Genomic DNA, 19259 nt, shown 5'->3' with positions numbered 1-19259 from the left:
ATTTCATTTCTCAAAACAATCTGAAGTTCTATTATATTATGTACTTTTATGTCATTTAAACATTTCATACAAATATGACTTCTTGCCTGAAAGGGAAGTCTGGAAATGGAAGCAGCTGAAACCTGGAAGTTAGGAGTTATTGTTAACTTATCTACAAGAAATAAAAGTAGAACATCTATGGAAATATACTGTCAGTCAATTGCCTATGTAATACTTTAGAGAAATATATCCATTTTCTTTAAAAAAAAAAAAAAAAAAAGGCTATTCTAGTATTCACCTCAACTTGTTTAGAATAACAAGTTTAAAAGAATCGAGCTAAACCATATAAGGAAATTAGTAAATTATGGTAAATCTACTTATTAAAATTCTAGCAATTTAAAGTGACATTTTGGGCCGGGTGTGGTGGCTCATGTCTGTAATGCCAGCACTTTGTGGGGATGGGGCGGGTGGATCAGCTGAGGTCAGGAGTTCGAGACCAGCCTGGCCAACATAATGAAACCCCATCTCTACTAAAAATACAAAAATCAGGCTGGGCATGGTAGCTCATGCCTGTAATCCCAGTACTTTGGGGGACTGGGGTGGGTGGATCACCTGAAGTCAGGAGTTTGAGACTAGCCTGGCTAACATGGTGAAACCCCACTCTCTACTAAAAATATAAAAATTAGCTGGGCACAGTGGCATGCACCTGTAATCCCAGCTACTCAGGAGGCTGAGGCATGAGAATCGCTTAAATCTGGGAGACGAGGATTACAGTGAGCCAAGGTTGTGCCACTGCACTCCAGCCTGGGCAACAGAGTGAGACTCTGTCTCAAAAAAATAAAAATAAAGTGACATTTTAAAACTAATAATACAGATGTCAGCTATAAATGACAAAAGGAGGAAATGAAACTGTCTATATACTATCTTCATGAATGCTTGGGAGGAAAAGTCCTATGCATCGGGGGGAAGACTGGATGAAAAACACCCAACGCATTAACAGTTGTGTTTAAATGGGACTATCGGTGATTATTTTTCCTTATTCTTCACTATGTATTTCCTTGATTAAAAAAAAAAAAGTACATGTAACTTTTACAAAGGAAAAATAAACCTACATGCGGGCTAAGTAAATTTAGAAAGAGAAATAAATAACAAGCCCACAGCCACTCACCCCAGCTGGTGAATTCCCATTTCATCTGCACATAGAAATCCGGAGCCTGAAGGGCAGACAAAGGTTTAAAACAGATTACCCTTGGCACTATCAACACAACATAAGCAGGGGTTAACAGGGTTCTTAAAAACTCTGGGTTTAAAAAAAAGAAAAGAAAAAATAAGAAGAAACAAAATGTAAGCCCCTAGCCGGGTGAGGTGGCTCACGCCAGTAATCCCGGCACTTTGGGAGGCTGAGGCGGGTGATCACTTGCGCTCAGGAATTTGAGACCAGCCTGGACAACATGGCGAAACCCTATCTCTACAAAAAATACAAAAAGTAGCTGCCTATGGTGGCTCACTCTAGTCCCAGCTACTCAGGAGGCTGAGGTGGGAGGATTGCTTGAGGCCAGGAGGTGGAGGCTACAGAGAGCCAAGATTGCACTATTGCACTCCAGCCTGGGTGACAGAGCAAGATAGTATATCAAAAAAAAAAAAAAGAAAAGACAAAACAAGTGTAAGCCCATTACTTATTATATATTAGAGTGTTATTTTGCCTCGATATAAAATATGTCTAGATGTTAAGAAAGTGAACAGATGGCTGGGCGCAGTGGCTCACTCATGCCTGTAATCCCAGCATGTTGGGAGGCCGAGGCGGGTGGATCAGTTAAGGTCAGGAGTTCGAGGCCAGCCTGGCCAATATGGTGAAACCCCATCTGCACTACAAATACAAAACTTAGCTGGGCATGGTGGCACATGCCTGTAATCCCAGCTACTGGGGAGGCTGAGGCAAGAGAATCACTTGAACCTGGGAGACAGAGGTTGCAGTGAGGCGAGATCGCACTATTCCAGCCCAGGCGACAGAGTGAGACTCCCATCTCAAAAAAAAAAAAAAAAAAAAAAAAGAAAGAAAGAAAGAAAGTGAACAGAAAGAAAGAGGATAAGAGGACTGGAGGGGGATAAAAGTCAAACCTGATTCAGGGATCCAGTCAGGTTCTTAACAGTAAGAGAAAGATGAGCCTGGGAAGATGGGCTTAAGCACTGCCAAGCAATATGGGTAACCATCTATTCTAGGCAAAGGGCAGAGAATGTCAATTCCATCCATTCAACGAGGAACTTGACTGTAAAAGGCTTTGTGTACTGGCAAGTGCTTCCTACTTATTGAACTGCTCTGCGAAACTGAAAGAGGTTGCTAGACTTCACTTCCTCAGGAAGTTGATTTTCCCTCCAGTTAACAGAACATTTTTCTCCACTTTCCTCTGAAACATGTAGAATTTGGCTTTCTAAAGTTTTAAACCACCAGAGCAGCCTTGTTTAGGATTATTTTCTTACCTACCATTCCTATAGGTTCCTAAAGACTCAGAAATCCAAGTTACCCTTCAAGAAGAGAAATGCTAGAAATTTCAGGTGTTCTTCCTGTTCCTACACACTTGCAAGGCTTTGCCATGATTTTTACCAAAGCACAGGGCAGGAGGGTCAAGAATCTACCCTGGAGTAAAATCTGCCAGCATTCTAATGATGAGCAAAGACAACCTCCAAGAGACAGGTGGTAAAAAAGGCTGGCATAAGGAGATACTGTTGAAAGACAAGACATTAATGACAGCTTCTGGAGCCGCTAAGTACACAGGTCATTTATGGGCTCTCTATAACTTAAAGCAAAGAATACAATTCAGTGCAGTCCATCGCAATGGACCAATATGAGTGAAAAAATGAAAATCCTTGACACTAAATTTTTTTTTTTTTTTTGAGATGAGTCTCGCTCTGTCACCCAGGCTGGAGTGCAGTGGCGCAATCTCGACTCACTGCAAGCTCCGCCTCCCAGGTTCACACCATTCTCCTGCCTTAGCCTCCCCAGTAGCTGGGACTACAGGTGCCCGCCACCATGCCCGGCTAATTTTTTGTATTTTCAATAGAGACGGGGTTTCACCGTGTTAGTCAGGATGGTCTCAATTTCCTGACCTCGTGATCTGCCCTCCTCGGCCTCTCGAAGTACCGGGATTACAGGCGTGAGCCACCATGCCCGGCCGACACTAAATTTTTTAAGTGAAGGGTGACCTTATGTTAAAAAAGTAATTTTCTACTTTGCCAAATGGGCAGATGATGTTTTTAGTTCCTCTTGCAGTTAAGTTAGGAAGAAAACAAGAAATCCATGTTATCTTTGCACACTCAAAAATACACACCTATTTTTAAAACAATGCATACAAATATTTCATATTTTATGGGAGATTTAACTGTAGTATATATGGGAAATGAATACCTTGGGCACGACTTAGCTTAGAAATTCTTTTTAGGCCAGGCGCAGTGGCTCACGCCTCTAATCCCCACAATTTGGGAGGCCGAGACGGGTGGATCACCTGAGGTCAGGAATTCGAGACCAGCCTGGCCAACATGATGAAACCCTGTCTCTACTAAAAATACAAAAAATTAGCTGACCGTGGTGGCACGCACCTGTAATCCCAGCTACTCAGGAGGCTGAGGCAAGAGAATCACTTGAACCTGGGAGGCGGAGGTTGCAGTAAGCTGAGATCATGCCATTGCACTCCAGCCTGGGCAATAAGCGTGAAACTCTGTCTCAAAAAAAAAAAAGAAATTCTTTTTAAAGATGGCTCAAAAAATGACCAACGATTGTCTTTTTCTTATTTTTATTTTTTTAGACAGAGTCTTGCTCTGTCACCAGGCTGGAGTGTAGTGGCACAATCTCGGCTTACGGCAAACTCCGCCTCCTCGGTTCAAGCAATTCTTCTGCCTCAGCCTCCCGAGTAAGTAGCTGGGACTACAGGTACATGCCACCACACCCAGCTAATTTTTGTATTTTTAGTAGAGACGGGGTTTCACCATATTGGCCAGGCTGGTCTCGAACTCCTGACCTCATGATCTGCCTGCTTTAGCCTCCCAAAGTGCTGGGATTACAGGCGTGAGCCACCGCGCCTGGCTGATTGTCTTATTTATAATAAAGTTGTTCCTTTTCTTGATAGAACTATTAATTTTTCTCTATAAATGAATTAGGGCAATGGACAAAGGTCTCAAAATACTAATAGCTAGAAGTGACAAGACTGGCAAGGAAAAGTTGCACATGGACCTCTGAGCCTTAACAAGATCTGAAAATCCCTGCATAGTAAGTGATGCTTATCACAACTTCCTTAAGATTATTGATGCTCAGGAGCCTACTTTCAAGAAAACAGGCACCTAAACAAATTAACTGTTTGTTGTCCATTTTCCTTAAGTTCTAATTTTTACTTTATTATCATTTATTATTTCATTATATATTTGTTATTATTATTTTAGGTCTTGCTCTGTTGCCCAGACTGGAGTGCAGGGGTGTGATCATGGCTCACTGCAGCCTCAACCTTCTGGGTTCAAGCAATCCTCCCACCCCAGCCTCTTCCCAAGTAGCTCAGACAACAGGTGTGCACTAGCATGTCCGATTAATTTTTCTTTTAGAGACAGAGTCTTGCTTTGTTTGGTGCCCAGGCCGGTCTCAAACTCCTGGGCTTAAGCAAATCCTCCTCCCTCAGCCTTCCAAAGTGCTGGGAATATAGGCATGAGCCACTATGCCTGGTTGAATTATAATCTTTAAATAGTACTTAAAAGGGTAAGCCCAGTGACTTAGAAGTGTAATTTGTGAAAGACCTCACACTTCTACAAATTAGAAGGGCAAGGAACAATGTGATTGGTATTCAGTATTTCATATTCATGAATCAGAAAACTCTTTAGGAAGGCACACAAGGATGTCAAACTGTGTCTCTAGTAATTGTATCAGCATTTAGCTCAGATTATAGCCTGAACACATTTTCATGAATACCTCGAGAATTTTCTGGAGCAGCTCAGGAACTCCCTCAAGGGCCATGGATGTGTTGTGGTAGTCTCGATGTTGAAGAACTGTGTATACCATCTCAGGATCGCCAGTGCTCACAGCCTCATGTAAAACTGGAAAACAAAAGGGTGAAATTTAATTCTCATACTCTCTGACAAATTCCAAAACCAGGCTGAAAAAGTATCTAGATCAAAGACAGTATTTTCTTCAGAGGAAAAGGGCTGCAGTCCAACCTTACCATGATGATCATGACTTCTGATTGCTAGCTCTTCACTGAGTAAAAAACATTAGAGTACCCTTAGCATCTTGATCAAACCCCTTCCACCTCTCCCGACCCCTCTTCTTACCACTGGTTCCGAAATCCTGACAATGTGTTTAGAGAGCTGGCTTTAACTATACGATCACACAACATGTAACTGTGGTTATATGTAGACCTGGCAGGCAGGGCTTGGCCTACAGTATCCCTGCTCAGTCAATACAAAATTACTCTGACCAATGGTAGAAGAGCTTACGAACAAGTGGAATGCCAGGATTTCCCAGGAAGAGGCTACTTTTAGCCACAATTTATTTTTGATTTTTGCCTATTTTGATGGATTCAATGGAGGTAACCATATTCCTCAAGGGAAAACCAGCCTCCATGTTCATGTACGGTGGAAGAAGTTTGCACTGAGGGTTATTTCTGGATGAGGAGTCATTCTCTACCGAGGGTTTCTGGCTTGGGACACAACCTGTATCATCCTGGGCTCCCATTTCCTTGTCCCCATCCTTTGTCCCAAGAGAGAAATCTTAAGATAAAGATGACTCTGAGGAAAAGTATGATTGAGACTGGCCTTTATTCAGAAAGATAAACCAAAATGAATGACCTTCTTTTTGAGACAAGGCCTCGCTCTATTGCCCAGGATGGAGGGTAGTGACGCAATCACAGTTCACTGCAGTGTCAACCTCCCCGGGCTAAGGTGATCCTACCCCCTCAGCCTCCCTAGTACCTGGGACTACAGACATGCACCACCGCGCCTGGCTAATTTTCGTATTTTTTTGTAGAGACAGGGTTTCACCATGTTGCCCAGGAGGACTTTAAATTATTGTAAAAGTATACTTACCTGTCCATCCTTGGCGATTTTCTTTTGTCACATCTGCTTTATGTCGGAGTAAGACTCGAGCAGATTCCAAATGTCCCAAGGAAACAGCAAGATGCAGTAATGTTCGACCTCGTGGGTCCACAGCCTCCACATTCTGTGAAGGAAACACTGGCATTTATATAACTGGATGTATTACATTAAAATAGGGAAATGTGTTTGACAGATATTTCAAGTACAAAAAATGGAAAACATATTTATGCATTAATTAGAGCAACACATGTAAGAAGGTTATGTTTGCATTTGGGCACAATTAAAATACGAATTTGGGGATTATATATAAAGATGATAGTTACTGAATTCCTTTTTCTGTCAAGTTAAGTGCCTAATAAATAAATGTTGGCAACAGGCCCCAGATCATCCAACACAACTTTAAGCTCTCGACAGCACTTAAATTAAGTCTAAATAAGGCCAGGAGCTTTCATGAAATGCAATCACCGGACAACACAGAACATGGGGGATTTCTTAAGCACATATCAGCATTCAAGTCTAGAACAGGAAGTACAGGACTTCAATCAAAACTGAAAGCACAGAAGATAATTTGGGTCAGAATAAAATTACATTCTCTAGCTGGATTCCCACCAAAACTCCACTCTCATTATTGTGTATTGAGTTCCACATGCCCTGAAGTAGCACATAAACTCCAGCAGCATGTGTGGGTCCTTCAGACCACAAGCATGATCTGCCGGGCACGTATGTGGATCTACTCACAGAGAAATAGGCAAGCGCACATGCGTCACTTCCGTCCATCCCATCGAGGGTTTTCTTCCCCATGCTAGACATGCACACCTGGCTCTTACCTCTTCATTCCTATTCTGCCACTCTTGCCCCCCTTTTGGCACCTGTACCGCATCTCCAGAGCCACGCAGCAATTTCTCTAGTGTGAGCTAAGTCTCAAGGCCTGGGCGCTGCCTGCAAAAATGTGACTCTGAAAGTTCTTTCAAGGATACAATAAACTGCCATGGACTTTTGGAAGGTACAACTTTTTTTTTTTTTTTTTTTTTAAACAAGGTCTCACTCTGTCACCCAGGCTGGTGTGCAGTGGCGTGATCACAGCTTACTGCAGCCTTGACCTCTTGGGCTCAAGAGATCCTCCCATATCAGCCTCCCTAGTAGCTGGGATTAAAGGCATAAGCCGCCATGCCCAGCCTGTAAAAACTTTTTAAATGCCATAATACATCTTAGAAAATGTGCTTTATTTTTATTTGAGATGCTAGCTGTTATTCAGGTACTACTCCTGCAGTCTCTGAAGATACACAGAAAGTGCCACTTAGGAAAGTGAAGCAGGATCATGGGTAAACTGCCACAATCCAATAGCTATCAAACCTCCCTGTTTTGCGAAAACTATGTCATGGCTATTATAGTGAAGATAACTCTTACTGAGGAATAAGAAACATGGTTGAAGACATCTGCTAGCTGAATATAAGTCCTCCTGGACCAATCCCAGGCCTCAGTGTTCCCCCAGTGCTAAAATACCTTCCTGTCTCCTGGAGCCCAGTCCACATACCTCCCATGATTCCCTGACTCTTCCCAAGGTTATGACTTGTCCATCGCACCAAAGAGATGGAGAATCCCAAAGGGTAGCATCCAAGTCATATTAACGTCTTCTAAATTCTCTTACTCTAGTCTCTAACTTGAATTAAATATTTTCTTAAAAGTAACAAGATGATGAACTTATGAACTATGAATTCAGTTGAAGTTTAGCAGGAAAGAAATAATTAGTGAACTCATTATCTTCCTACACATCTATTACATAAACTAAGTATTTTCTTACCTAACAAATTCAATCGAAATGAAAGGTGCTAGGTTTAGCACACTACCTGCCACAGGGGAGGTGTGTAAAAATGTTTATCATGGGAAAGGGGAAACTACTTACTACAATTCACACCCCAGAGCAAAACTAAAAGCACAGAGTAAGGATTAACACTCAAACTCAGCCAGGCGCGGTGGCTCACGCCTGTAATCCCAGCACTTTGGGAGGCCGAGTCAGGTGGATCATCTGAGTCAGGAGTTCGAGACCAACCTGACCAACATGGTGAAACCCTATCTCTACTACAAATACAAAAATTAGCCGGGCAAGGTGGTGAGCGCCTATATTGTCCCAGCTACTTGGGAGGCTGAGGCAGGAGAATCGCTTGAACCCGGGAGACAGAGGTTGCAGTGAGCCGAGATCACATCACTGCACTCCAGCCTGGGTGACAGAGCGAGACTCCCGTCTCAAAAACAAAACAAAACAACAACAACAAACAAAAAACACTCAAACTCCTAGGCAACAGTTAGAGATGAAGCACAAAATAAAAGCCAAATACATTACAATGTTAACTTTTTTTCTAGTTGGGACCATAGAGGAGCACCTATGGATAAGACAGAGCAGCACACTTTTCTTGGATAATTGTAACTCTTCAGACCTTCCTGCACCTCTCTCATCTGAAGTAAGAGGCAGTAGAAAAAAAAAAAAATGCTGTAATTGTATTATGGTGACAGTGTGATTTTAAAACAATAAGTGAATAAAGAGTAGAGGGGGAATGAGTAAAATAGAGAAGAGAAAACAATAGAGAAAATCAACAAAACCAAAAGTTGGAGAATGTCAGCAACATTGACGAACACTTAGTTAGATAGACCAGGGAAAAATGAGAGAAGACTTAAGTTACTAAAATCAGGAATTAAAGATGGAATATTATTAGCAACTCTACAGAAATAAAAGGGATTATAAAAGAAAACTATGGGCCGGGAGCGTTGGCTCATGCCTGTAATCCCAATACTTTGGGAGGCCGAGACAGGTGGATCACTAGAGGTCAGGAGTTCGAGACCAGCCTGACCAACATGGAGAAACCCCATCTCTACTAAAAATACAAAATTAGCCAGGTGTGGTGGCGCATGCCTGTAATCCCAGCTACTCAGGAGGCTGAGGCAGGAGAATCGCTTGAACCCAGGAGGCGGAGGTTGAGCCGAGATTGTGCCATTGCACTCCAGCCTGGGCAACAAGAGTGAAACTTCATCTCAAAAAATAATAAAATAAAAGAAGACTATGAACAACTGTATGCCAAATTAGACAACTTAGATGAACAAGATAAATCCCTACAGAAATGCAAACTAGCAAAACTGATTCAAAAAGAAACCGAAAATCTGAATAAGTTTATAACAAGAAATTGAATTAGTAATTTTAAAACTGCCCACCAAAAAAATGCAGGCCCAGATGCTTTTTTTGTTTTGTTTTGTTTGAGATTGAGTCTCGCTCTGTCGCCCAGGCTGGAGTATAGTGGCACAATCTCAGCTCACTACAACCTCCGCCTCCCAGGTTCAAGTGATTTCTTATGCCTCAGCCTCCTGAGTAGCTGGGATTATAGGTGCCCACCACCACACCTGGCTAATTTATGTACTTTTAGTAAAACTGGGGTTTTGCCATGTTGGCCAGGCTGGTCTTGAACTCCTAACCTCATATGATCTGCCCACCTCAGCCTCCCAAAGTGCTGGGATTACAGGTATGAGCCACCATGTCTGGCCTTCACTGGTGAATTCTATGAAACATCTAAAGAAGAATACCAATGTCTCACAAACTCTTTCATTAAATAGACGAAGAAGGAAAACTTTCCAATTCATTTTATGAACCCACTATTATCCTGATGACAAATGCTTCATAAGAAAAGAAAACCACACACTAATATCTTTTATGATGTAGATGCAAAAATCCTCAACAATATACTGGCAAACTAAATTCAGCAACATATAAAAAGGGTATTTTATACTATGACCAACTGAGACTTATCCTACAAATAGAAGAATGATATAACTTTAGATAGTCAATTAACGTATCACACCATATCACGGGATAAAACAAAAATACACGATCATCTCAACAGCTGCAGCAAAAACATCTGACAAAACTCCAACATCCCTTCATGATTAAAAGAAAAAAAACAAACTCTCAACAAACTAGGAATAAAAGGAAACTTCCTCAAAGAGCATCTCTAAACAACCCACAACTAACATCATAGTTAATGGCGAAAGACTGGATGCTTCCCCTCTAAGATGAGGAACAAGATGAGGATGTCCTCTTTCACCACATCTATTCAACATTGTACTAGAGATTCTAACCACGGCAACTGGGCAAGACAAAGAAATAAAAAGCATCCAGAATGGAAAGGAAGATGACATGATCTTGTGCATAAAATCATAAGGAATCTACCAAAAAACTATTAGAACTATTAAATGAGTTCAGCAAGGTTGCAGGACACAAGATCAATAACTAATCAATTATATTTCTATATACTTGTAATGAGCAACTCAAAATGAAATTAAGAAAACAATTCCATCTATAATAGCATCAAAAAAATAAAACATTTAGGAATAAATATAACAAAATAAATATAAAGCTTACATACTCTTAAAATCATAAAACATTGTTTAAAAAAATTTAAAGAAGACCTGGCCAGGTGTGGTGGCTCACGCCTATAATCCCAGCACTTGGGAGGCTGAGGAGGGCAGATCACCTGAGATTGGGAGTTTGAGACCAGTCTGACCAACATGTAGTCTACTAAAACTACAAAATTAGCAGGGCATGGTGGCGCATGCCTGTAATTCCAGCTACTTGGGAGGCTGAGGCAGGAGAATCGCTTGAACCTGGGAAGTGGAGGTTGCAGTGAGCCAAGATTTCACCACTGCACTTCAGCCTGGGCAACAACAGTGAAAACTCCGTCTTAAAAAAAAAAAAAAAAAAAAAAAAAAAAAAAAAAACCATAAAATTAAAGAAGACCTAAGTAAACTGAAAAACATCCTCATGCTCATGGTTTAAAAGACAGTATTGTTAAAATGACAAAACTCTCCAAACTGAGGTATAGATTCAATTCAACTCCTATCAAAATCTCAGCTGGCTTTTTGCAGACATTGACAAGCTGATCTTAGAATTCATATGGAAATGCAAGAAACCTAGAATGGCCACCTTGAAGAGAGAGGTCTGAGGACTCACATTTCACGTTTGCCAATTTCAAAACGTACTACACAAAGCTACAGCAATCAAGACAATGTGGTACTGGCATAAGGACAGACATACAGGTCAATGGAATACAATTTAGAGTCCAGAAATAAACCCACACATTTATGGTCATTTATTTTCAACGAGGGTGCCAAAATAATTCATTGGGAAAGAACTGTCCTTTCAACAAGTGCCGCTTGAACAACTGAATATCTACATGCAAAAAAACAAAATTTTGGCTGGGCTCAATGGCTCACGGCCATAATCCCAGCACTTTGGGAGGCCGAGGCGGGAGGATCACCTGAGGTAGGGAGTTTGAGATCAGCCTGATCAACATGGAGAAACTCCGTCTCTACTAAAAATACAAAATTAGCTGGGCGTGATGGTGCATGCCTGTAATTCCAGCTACTCAGGAGGCTGGGGCAGGAGAATTGCTTGAATCTGGGAGGCGGAGGTTGTGGTGAGCCGAGATCACACCATTGCACTCCAGCCTGGGCAACAAGAGTGAAATTCCATCTCAAAAAAAAAAAAAAAGGACAACCTATGGAATGGGAGAAAATATTTGCAAATCACATACTGATAAAGGCCTACTATCCAGAATATACAAAGAACCTTTACAACTCAACAAGTCAAATAACTCAGTTTTTAAATGGGCAAAGGATTTGAGTAGACATTTCTCCAAGGAAGATACACAAATTGCCAATAAGCACACGAAAAGATGCTCAACATCAGTAATCATAAGATAAATGCAAATCAAAACCACAATAAGATGCCACTTCACACCCACAAGGATGGGTACAAACAAAACAACAGATAATACCAAGTGTTGCCAAGGATGTGAAGAAACTGGAACCCTCATACACTGCTGGTGGAAATGTAAAACAGTGCAGCCACTTTGATAAATTGTTGGCTGTTCCTCAAAAAGTTAAACATAGAGTAACTACATGACCCAGGAATTCCTCTCCAAGGTATATACCCAAGATAAATGAAAACATATACCCATACAAAAACTTATACATGGGGCTGCGCATGGTGGCTCACACCTGTAATCCCAGCACTTTGGGAGGCTAAGGTGGGCTGATCACTTGAGGTCAGGAGTTCAAGACCAGCCTGGCCAACATGGTGAAACCCTATCTCTACTAAAAATACAAAAATGAGCCAGGCATGGTGGTGCGCGTCTGTAATCCCAGCTGCTAGGGAGGCTGAGACAAGAGAATCACTTAAACCCAGGGGGCAGAGGTTACAGTGAGCTGAGATCGTGCCACTGCACTCCAGCCTGGGCAACCAAGCAAGACTGTCTCAAAAAAAAGAAACCCACAAAAACATATACACAAATACACCCAGCAGCATTATTCATAATAGCCAAAAAGTGGGGACAACCCAAATGTCAATCAACTGACAAATGGAGAAACATTTTTGTCTAACAAAACATAGTACATCCATGCAATGGGATATACTCAGTGATAAAAAGGAATTAAGTACCTGAAACATGCCACGATGTAGATGAACCTCCAAAACATTATGCTAAGTGAAAGAAAAAACAAAAGGCCACATACGATTCTATTTATATAAAATATCCAGAATAGGCAAATCTAGAGACAAGAAGTAGGTTAGCAGATTGCCTGGCGCTGGAGGGGTTGGGGAGAAATGAGGAGTGACCGTTACAGGTATGGGGTTTCTTTTTCGGGTGAGGAAAATGTTACAGGCTGGGTGCAGTGGCTAACACCTGTAATCTCAGCACTTTGGCAGGCCAACGCGGGAGGACTGCTTGAGCCCAGGAGTTTGAGGCCAGTCTGGGCAACACAGGGACACATTTTCTCTACAAAAAAATCTTTAAAAATTAGCCAAGTGTGGTAGCGCTTGCTTGTAGTCCTAGCTATTTGGAAGACTGAGGTGGATCGCTTAAGCCCAGAAGGTCAAGGGTACAGTGAGCTGTGATCGTGCCAACCTAGGAAAGAGAGAGAGACCCTGTTTCAAAAACACCACCAAAAAAAAAAAAAGAAAAACAAAAATTGTGAAATTTGACAGTAGTGATAGTTGTACAACTCAGCAAATATACTAAAAACCATTGAATAACCTTTAAATGTAGATTATATAAGTGAACTATAATATCTCAATAAAAATGTTTCGAAAATCAATGTGTATATTTATATATAATACATAAAACGAAATCTCTCATGAACTGTTTGACAAGTTGCTTAATTCCTCCTGAGCTTCAGTGTGCTCGCTTGTAAAACTGAACAATAAAAAAACACCTACCTTACAGTTCTTACAAGGGGAAAGGCCTTAACTTAGCACAGTGGTTGACGCCACAGTAAGCGCTGAGAAGAGTTATCTGTTATTATCATACGCCCACACTATGTAGTTTCATATAGCTGTCATTTTCTTCCTAAAAGGGATTTGCTCAAATTGCATTACAGTTAATAGTGGGGCTTAGAATCTTCACCTAATAATATGAGTTCAGAGAACAAGGACTTTCAGAATTTAGCTGGAATTCACTTTTTTTTTTTTTTTTTGAGACAGTTTCCCTCGTTGCCCAGGCTGCAGTGCAATGGCCCAATCTCAGCTCACTGCAACCTCTGCCTCCCAGGTTCAAGCAATTCTCCTGCCTCAGCCTCCCTAGTAGCTGAGATTACAGGCATGTACCACGCCCGGCTAATTTTGTATTTTTAGTAGAGACGGGGTTTCTCCATGTTGAGGCTGGTCTCAAACTCCCAACCTCAGGTGATCCACCCGCCTCAGCCTCCCAAAGTGCTGGGATCACAGGCGTGAGCCACTGCGCCCAGCTGGAATTCACTTTTGAAACTGATCATTTAGGTTTTTAAGTTTCTTTAGCCATGAGCTATACCCAAATAAAAATACCCATCCCCCTTTAGGAATTTTCTTCCTATTTGCTCATTTCAGCCCATCCACTTTTCTTGCTCAAAAGCCTTAAAAAAAAAAAAAATTTTTTTTTTTTTTTTTTTTTTTTTTTTTTTTTTTGAGACAGAGTCTCACACTGTTGCCAGGGCTGGAGTGCAATGGTGCAATTTTGGCTCACTGCAACCTTTGCCTCCTGGGTTCAAGCGATTCTCCTGCCTCAGTCTCCCAAGTAGCTGGGATTACAGGCACCCGCCACCATGCCCGGCTATTTTTCTGTATTTTTAGCAAAGATGGGGTTTCACTATGTTGGCCAGGCTAGTCTTGAACTCTTGACCTTGTGATCCACCTGCCTTGGCCTCCCAAAATGCTGGGAGTACAGGCGTGAGCCACTATGCCTAGCCAAAAAAAAAATTTTTTTTTAAGGAGACGGAGTCTTACTATGTTGGCCAGGCTGGTCTTGAACTCCTGTCCTCAAGCACTGTCTCATCTCAGCCTCCTCAATCAAGCCTTCTTTACTATCTTTCCATCCTCCTGCCGAGCTCTGAGGCCAGGTTGCAGAACCAGACAACCGGGCGCCCCTTCCAGCTTCCCCACTAGCCTCAGGTGAATTATCAGATCCCCTGTGCCTTGGTACCCGGCATGCAGGAAGCGCTTCATAAACTCACTGTTACCTTTAGGGGGCCTCCAGCAAGAGGCTGCTGGCTAGTCCTCCTTTCAACACGGTCAACCGCCCTCACTCCTCTTCACTCTCAGACCATCTTGGTCCTCTGTGGGGCCTCCACCCTGAGTCAGTGGGAACAGGAATCTTGAGGCCAGTTTCCTAAGGTGAGCCTGAGCCCCTGATGACCAAGGGGGCACATGCGGAGAGCAGGCTCTAGGCTCTTCATCTTGGATGCCTAGCCCATGGCTCAGTGACGGGAATCTGTGCCCAGGGGCCTCACCTGGCCTGCTCCGGAGTGGGAACCCCAGGAACGTCCTCCTCTTACCTAAGTGCTGTGCTTTTCACCTGCTAGCTTCCTAACAGGGAGCCTGGCTCTAGAGTCAGGCCTCATCTGCCACCCTCCACCTCAAACAACCCAGGTTTTCCAAGCCTGTCTAAGGTACACTGACTCACCTTTGTATCTGTCCCCTTCAGTGTTCATGTCTCAGCATCAGTAAGAGGGCCAAAGTAGTTTAACATTTGCTAAGTGGCAAATGACATAAGCAGAACGCAGATAGTTTCAACTTCAGCAACCAAGTTCAAGGCCCCACTGAATATTAATGAGCTGATGGGTTAAGAGGCACTTTATTAAATGCCTCTGCTGATCAAACGAAGGCCTGAAATAATCTCGTAGTTGGCAAAGTTACACAACTGCCTGCTATTAGTGAGACAGTGGGATTGGGGCTGGCTCACACACACTCAGAAACATGTGCTTATCCTCTTCATCTGGATAAACTTGATTCTTTCTTGTGTTGCTGTTCCTGGAACAGGAACAAAAAACCTGGAAAAAAATCCTTACAGCTATTGGTGTACATGCTCCAAGTCTCAATCGGGTGATAGAGGGAATGAGAAAACTGACAGCAGAAACTCACCAGCAAACAAAACATTAAGGGAAACAGCCACTTTATTGCTGCGGTGATAAGAATTTTTTGTTTTTTGAGTCGGAGTCTCGCTCTGTCTCCCAGCCTGGAGTGCAGTGGCACGATCTTGGCTCACTGCAACCTCGGCCTCCTGGGTTCAAGTGATTCTCCTGCCTCAGCCTCCTGAGTAGCTGGGATTACAGACGCATGCCACCACACCTGGCCATTTTTGTTTTTTTTTTTGAGACGGAGTCTCACTCTGTCGCCCAGGCTGGAGTGCAGTGGCTGGATCTCAGCTCACTGCAAGCTCCGCCTCCCAGGTTTATGCAATTCTCCTGCATCAGCCTCCCGAGTAGCTGGGACTACAGGCGCCCATCACCTCGCCCTGCTAGTTTTTTGTATCTTTTAGTAGAGACAGGGTTTCACCGTGTTAGCCAGGATGGTCTCGATCTCCTGACCTCGTGATCCGCGCGTCTCGGCCTCCCAGAGTGCTGGGATTACAGGCTTGAGCCACCGCGCCCGGCCTAGTTTTGTATTTTTAGTAGAGACGGGGTTTCTCTATGTTGGTCAGGCTGGTCTCGAACTCCTGACCTCAGGTGATCCACCCACCTCAGCCTCCCAAAGTGCTGGGATTCCAGGCGTGAGTCACCGCACCTGGCCTTAAGAATTTTTTGTTTTTAATTATGCAATCAATACATCTTCCTTGTAGAAAAACTGGAATATAGAGAAAAGAAGCTTAATCCCCAGGTTTACAAATGACGATTACAATAGCAGCAGCTACTGGTAAATATTGTTTCCAATTACCATATGCCTGCACTTTCAGGTCCATTATCTTCCTTATTTATTCTCCATAATCTTGAAATAAAGTCATTTTTACTGAAAGAAGTATAGTAGGGGTTAAGAATACAGGATTTGGGCAGGGCACAGTGGCTCACACCTGGAATCCCAGCACTTTGGGAAGTTGAGGCAGGCGGATCACTTGAGTTCAGGAGTTCAAGACCAGCCTGGGCACCAAAAGAAGCAGATGCCTAAAAACCAAAACTGGTCATTTTTAAAGTGTCCTAGCTGAGTCTTAAAGTTTTTACCTCTGTACCATGTCTAGCAATAGAAAAGGAATTAAATTATCAGTATACTAAAATGCCTAATGGTGAATCATTTAGTCTGAGGGCATATGTCATATTTCCTTAACTCTTAAATAGTTGCCCTGTCACCTAATTAAGAACGATGACTCTCACAAAAGTTTATCGTATCTGGAATTCTTTTTAAATGAAAAATGTCCGGGCACAGTGGCTCATGCCTATAATCCCAGCACTTTGGGAGGTAGAGGCGGGCGGACTGCTTGAGGCCAGGGGTTGAAACCAGCATGGCCAACATGATGAAATACCATCTCCACTAAAAATACAAAAATTAGCCTGTAATCCCAGCTACTAAGGAGGCTGAGGCAGGAGAATCGCTGGAACCTGGGAGGCGAAGGCTACAGTGAGCTGAGATTATGCCACTGCACTCCAGTCTGTATGACAGATCGAGACTCCATCTCAAAAAGAAAAGAAAAAAAAAGAAAGAGAAGAAAAGAGGGTAATTTTGGACTCTTGGTGGGGGCTCAACCACCTTAAATATGGCAGGTTGCAAGCACACAGCTTGCAGTACCCATTCACCAAATGGAGTAATGCTAAACTGTCTCAATTTTTGTCAACCGTAAGACAACCAATGCTCCTCTTCCTCTACAATTTCTTTAAAATTATAGCACCAATTTCGAGTCATTCAAAAACCAGGCCTGTAAGACACTGGATAAAATGTATGAAGCGAACAAGAACAACCATACTAGATTTCAGAGATAATCACAAATCCTCATCCTAACTGCTAAGTTTGTTAGCTTGAAACTTCAGGGCACCAATACCTCCCAGAATTGTTGGGATACTTTAAAAGCAGTTTCTCGGCCGGGCGTGGTGGCTCACGCCTGTAATCCCAGCACTTTGGGAGGCTGAGGCAGGCGGATCACCTGAGGTTGGGAGTTCGAGACCAGCCTGACCAACATGGAGAAACCCTGTCTCTACTAAAAATACAAAATTAGTTGGGTGTGGTGGCGCATTCCTGTAATCTCAGCTACTTGGGAGGCTGAGGCAGGAGAATTGCCTGAACCCAGGAGGCGGAGGTTGCAGTGAGCCGAGATCGGGCCATTGCACTCCATCTTGGGCAAAAAGGGGGGGAAGGGGGAAGCAGAGTTTCTCAACAAAGACGCTATTGGATTTGGGGGCTGGATAAGTCTTAGTTGCAGGGGGCTGTCTTGTCCATTGCAGGATGTTGAGCAGCATAACTGGCCTCTACCCAATACTAGTAGCACCCACTCCCCACTTGCAACAACCAAAAATGTCCCATACATTGCCAAATGTCCCCAGCGGTTCGGGGGTGCAAAATCACCTCCAACTGAGAGTACTACTGCTTTAAAGAGACGGCAATAATGAAAACATTAAAGCATCAAAGCACTTTAGAACAGGAAGGGATTTTAAGGAGCCTGAGAACCAGTGATTCTCAAACTTTGCTAGCGATCAGCCTCCCTGGGGAGTATGTTAAAATGCGGCACCTGGACCTCACCCCAGACCTATCAATAGAGTCAAGTGTTGGGTTTTGCCCCAGCACCAACATCCTCATTCTACAGCTAAGTTAACCTCAGCCAGAGAGGGAAAATGCCTTGCCCAAGGTCACAGGGCGCGTTAGAACCTGGACTCCAAAACCAACCAAGCCCTTCCTTACAACACGGAGGGTGTGCTATTCTTACGTCTTTGAGGCAGCAGAACCTAAAAATGGTTAAGACGGTGCATTCCGGAGCCAGCCGGCCCGAGTTAAAATCCCGACTTGGCATTTATCAGCGGGGCGGCCTCGCACAAGGCACGTAGCCTCTGAGGACTTCAGTTTCCTTCTCTATCCAGTGGAAAAGTAACAGTACCTACCCTCCAGGGTTATTGGAAAGGTGAAGAGACAAGATATTAAAAAGCCCGTGGCACAGTAAGCACTCGATACGTGTCCTATTATTAGGACTGTCCCATACCTGCAAAGTGGAAGGGGTCTGGGGATCCCGGGGACAGAGGGCTGGAAATGGGCTCAGGGAGGCGAAACGACCCCCGATTCCCCGAAGTTCCCATCAGGAGTCGGACCCTCGCCCCGCCCCTCACCTGGCCCTGCAACTCCTTCTCGAGCTGCCGGTAGTCGTTTTTCCACACTAGCAGGTGCAGGGGGTAGTGGTCGCTGGCGTCGCAGGCCGAGGTCATGGCGAGGAGGCCGTAACCGGGTTCTCGCCGCCCGCCAGCCCCAAGTCTCGGCCCTGGCGGGGTCTCCCGCGCCCGCCCGCCTGCCCTGAGGCCGGCCAGCAAGCGAGCGAAGGGCGCGTTATGCTGCCGGCCGGCTGAGCCGGTCGGGTGCGGGGCGCGCGGGAGGTCAGGGGTCGCGGGCCGGCTCAGTGACCAGGTCGGCCGCGCCCACCCCGCGCCCCGCGGCGTTCCCGCCCGCGCTGACAGCTCGCGGACCGACTTCTGCGGACCTAACTGCCCCAAACAGGGAAGTGCGGGGAGCGAACCACCGCATGCCGCGGCGGGGGTAGGCGACCTCGGGCACCGGGTCCGAGGTCCGCGCCATTGCACCCACCTCCAGCTCACACCGAGAAACCCAGTGCAGAGCACAGAGCAGAGCTGTGGCTCATTCTCTTGGCCAAAGATCTCCACACGGAAAGTTCCGTCTACCTGTCTCCAGCTTCTTTCCCCCTGCTCCAGCGACCCCATGTGGTTCGGTCCACAAC

The 19259-nt window shown here is 44.0% G+C and overlaps 1 protein-coding gene across 2 annotated transcripts in view; it reads right to left on the bottom strand.

Annotated features, from left to right (window-relative positions):
• The window catches only part of ANKRD13A (ankyrin repeat domain 13A), a 41660-nt gene extending 22653 nt beyond the window's left edge, over positions 1 to 19007 (bottom strand). Inside the window, exons 1-4 of one of the 2 annotated variants that reach the window (XM_008004674.3) lie at positions 18640 to 19007; positions 6040 to 6172; positions 4928 to 5052; positions 1148 to 1193 (exon numbers count right to left, since the gene is read on the bottom strand). In XM_008004674.3, the coding sequence (XP_008002865.2) occupies positions 1148 to 1193; positions 4928 to 5052; positions 6040 to 6172; positions 18640 to 18735 (400 nt within the window). In that variant the 5' untranslated portion in view covers positions 18736 to 19007. The remainder of the gene's footprint in view (positions 1 to 1147; positions 1194 to 4927; positions 5053 to 6039; positions 6173 to 18639) is intronic. The other variant, XM_008004675.3, reaches the window with a different exon arrangement.
• Between the last annotated feature and the right edge of the window lie 252 nt (positions 19008 to 19259).

The sequence above is a fragment of the Chlorocebus sabaeus genome, chromosome 11, assembly GCF_047675955.1.
Source record: "Chlorocebus sabaeus isolate Y175 chromosome 11, mChlSab1.0.hap1, whole genome shotgun sequence".
Taxonomy (NCBI): domain Eukaryota; kingdom Metazoa; phylum Chordata; class Mammalia; order Primates; family Cercopithecidae; genus Chlorocebus; species Chlorocebus sabaeus.
The sequence above is the reverse complement of the archived record's forward strand: the minus strand, read 5'-3'. Positions and strand labels throughout refer to the sequence as shown.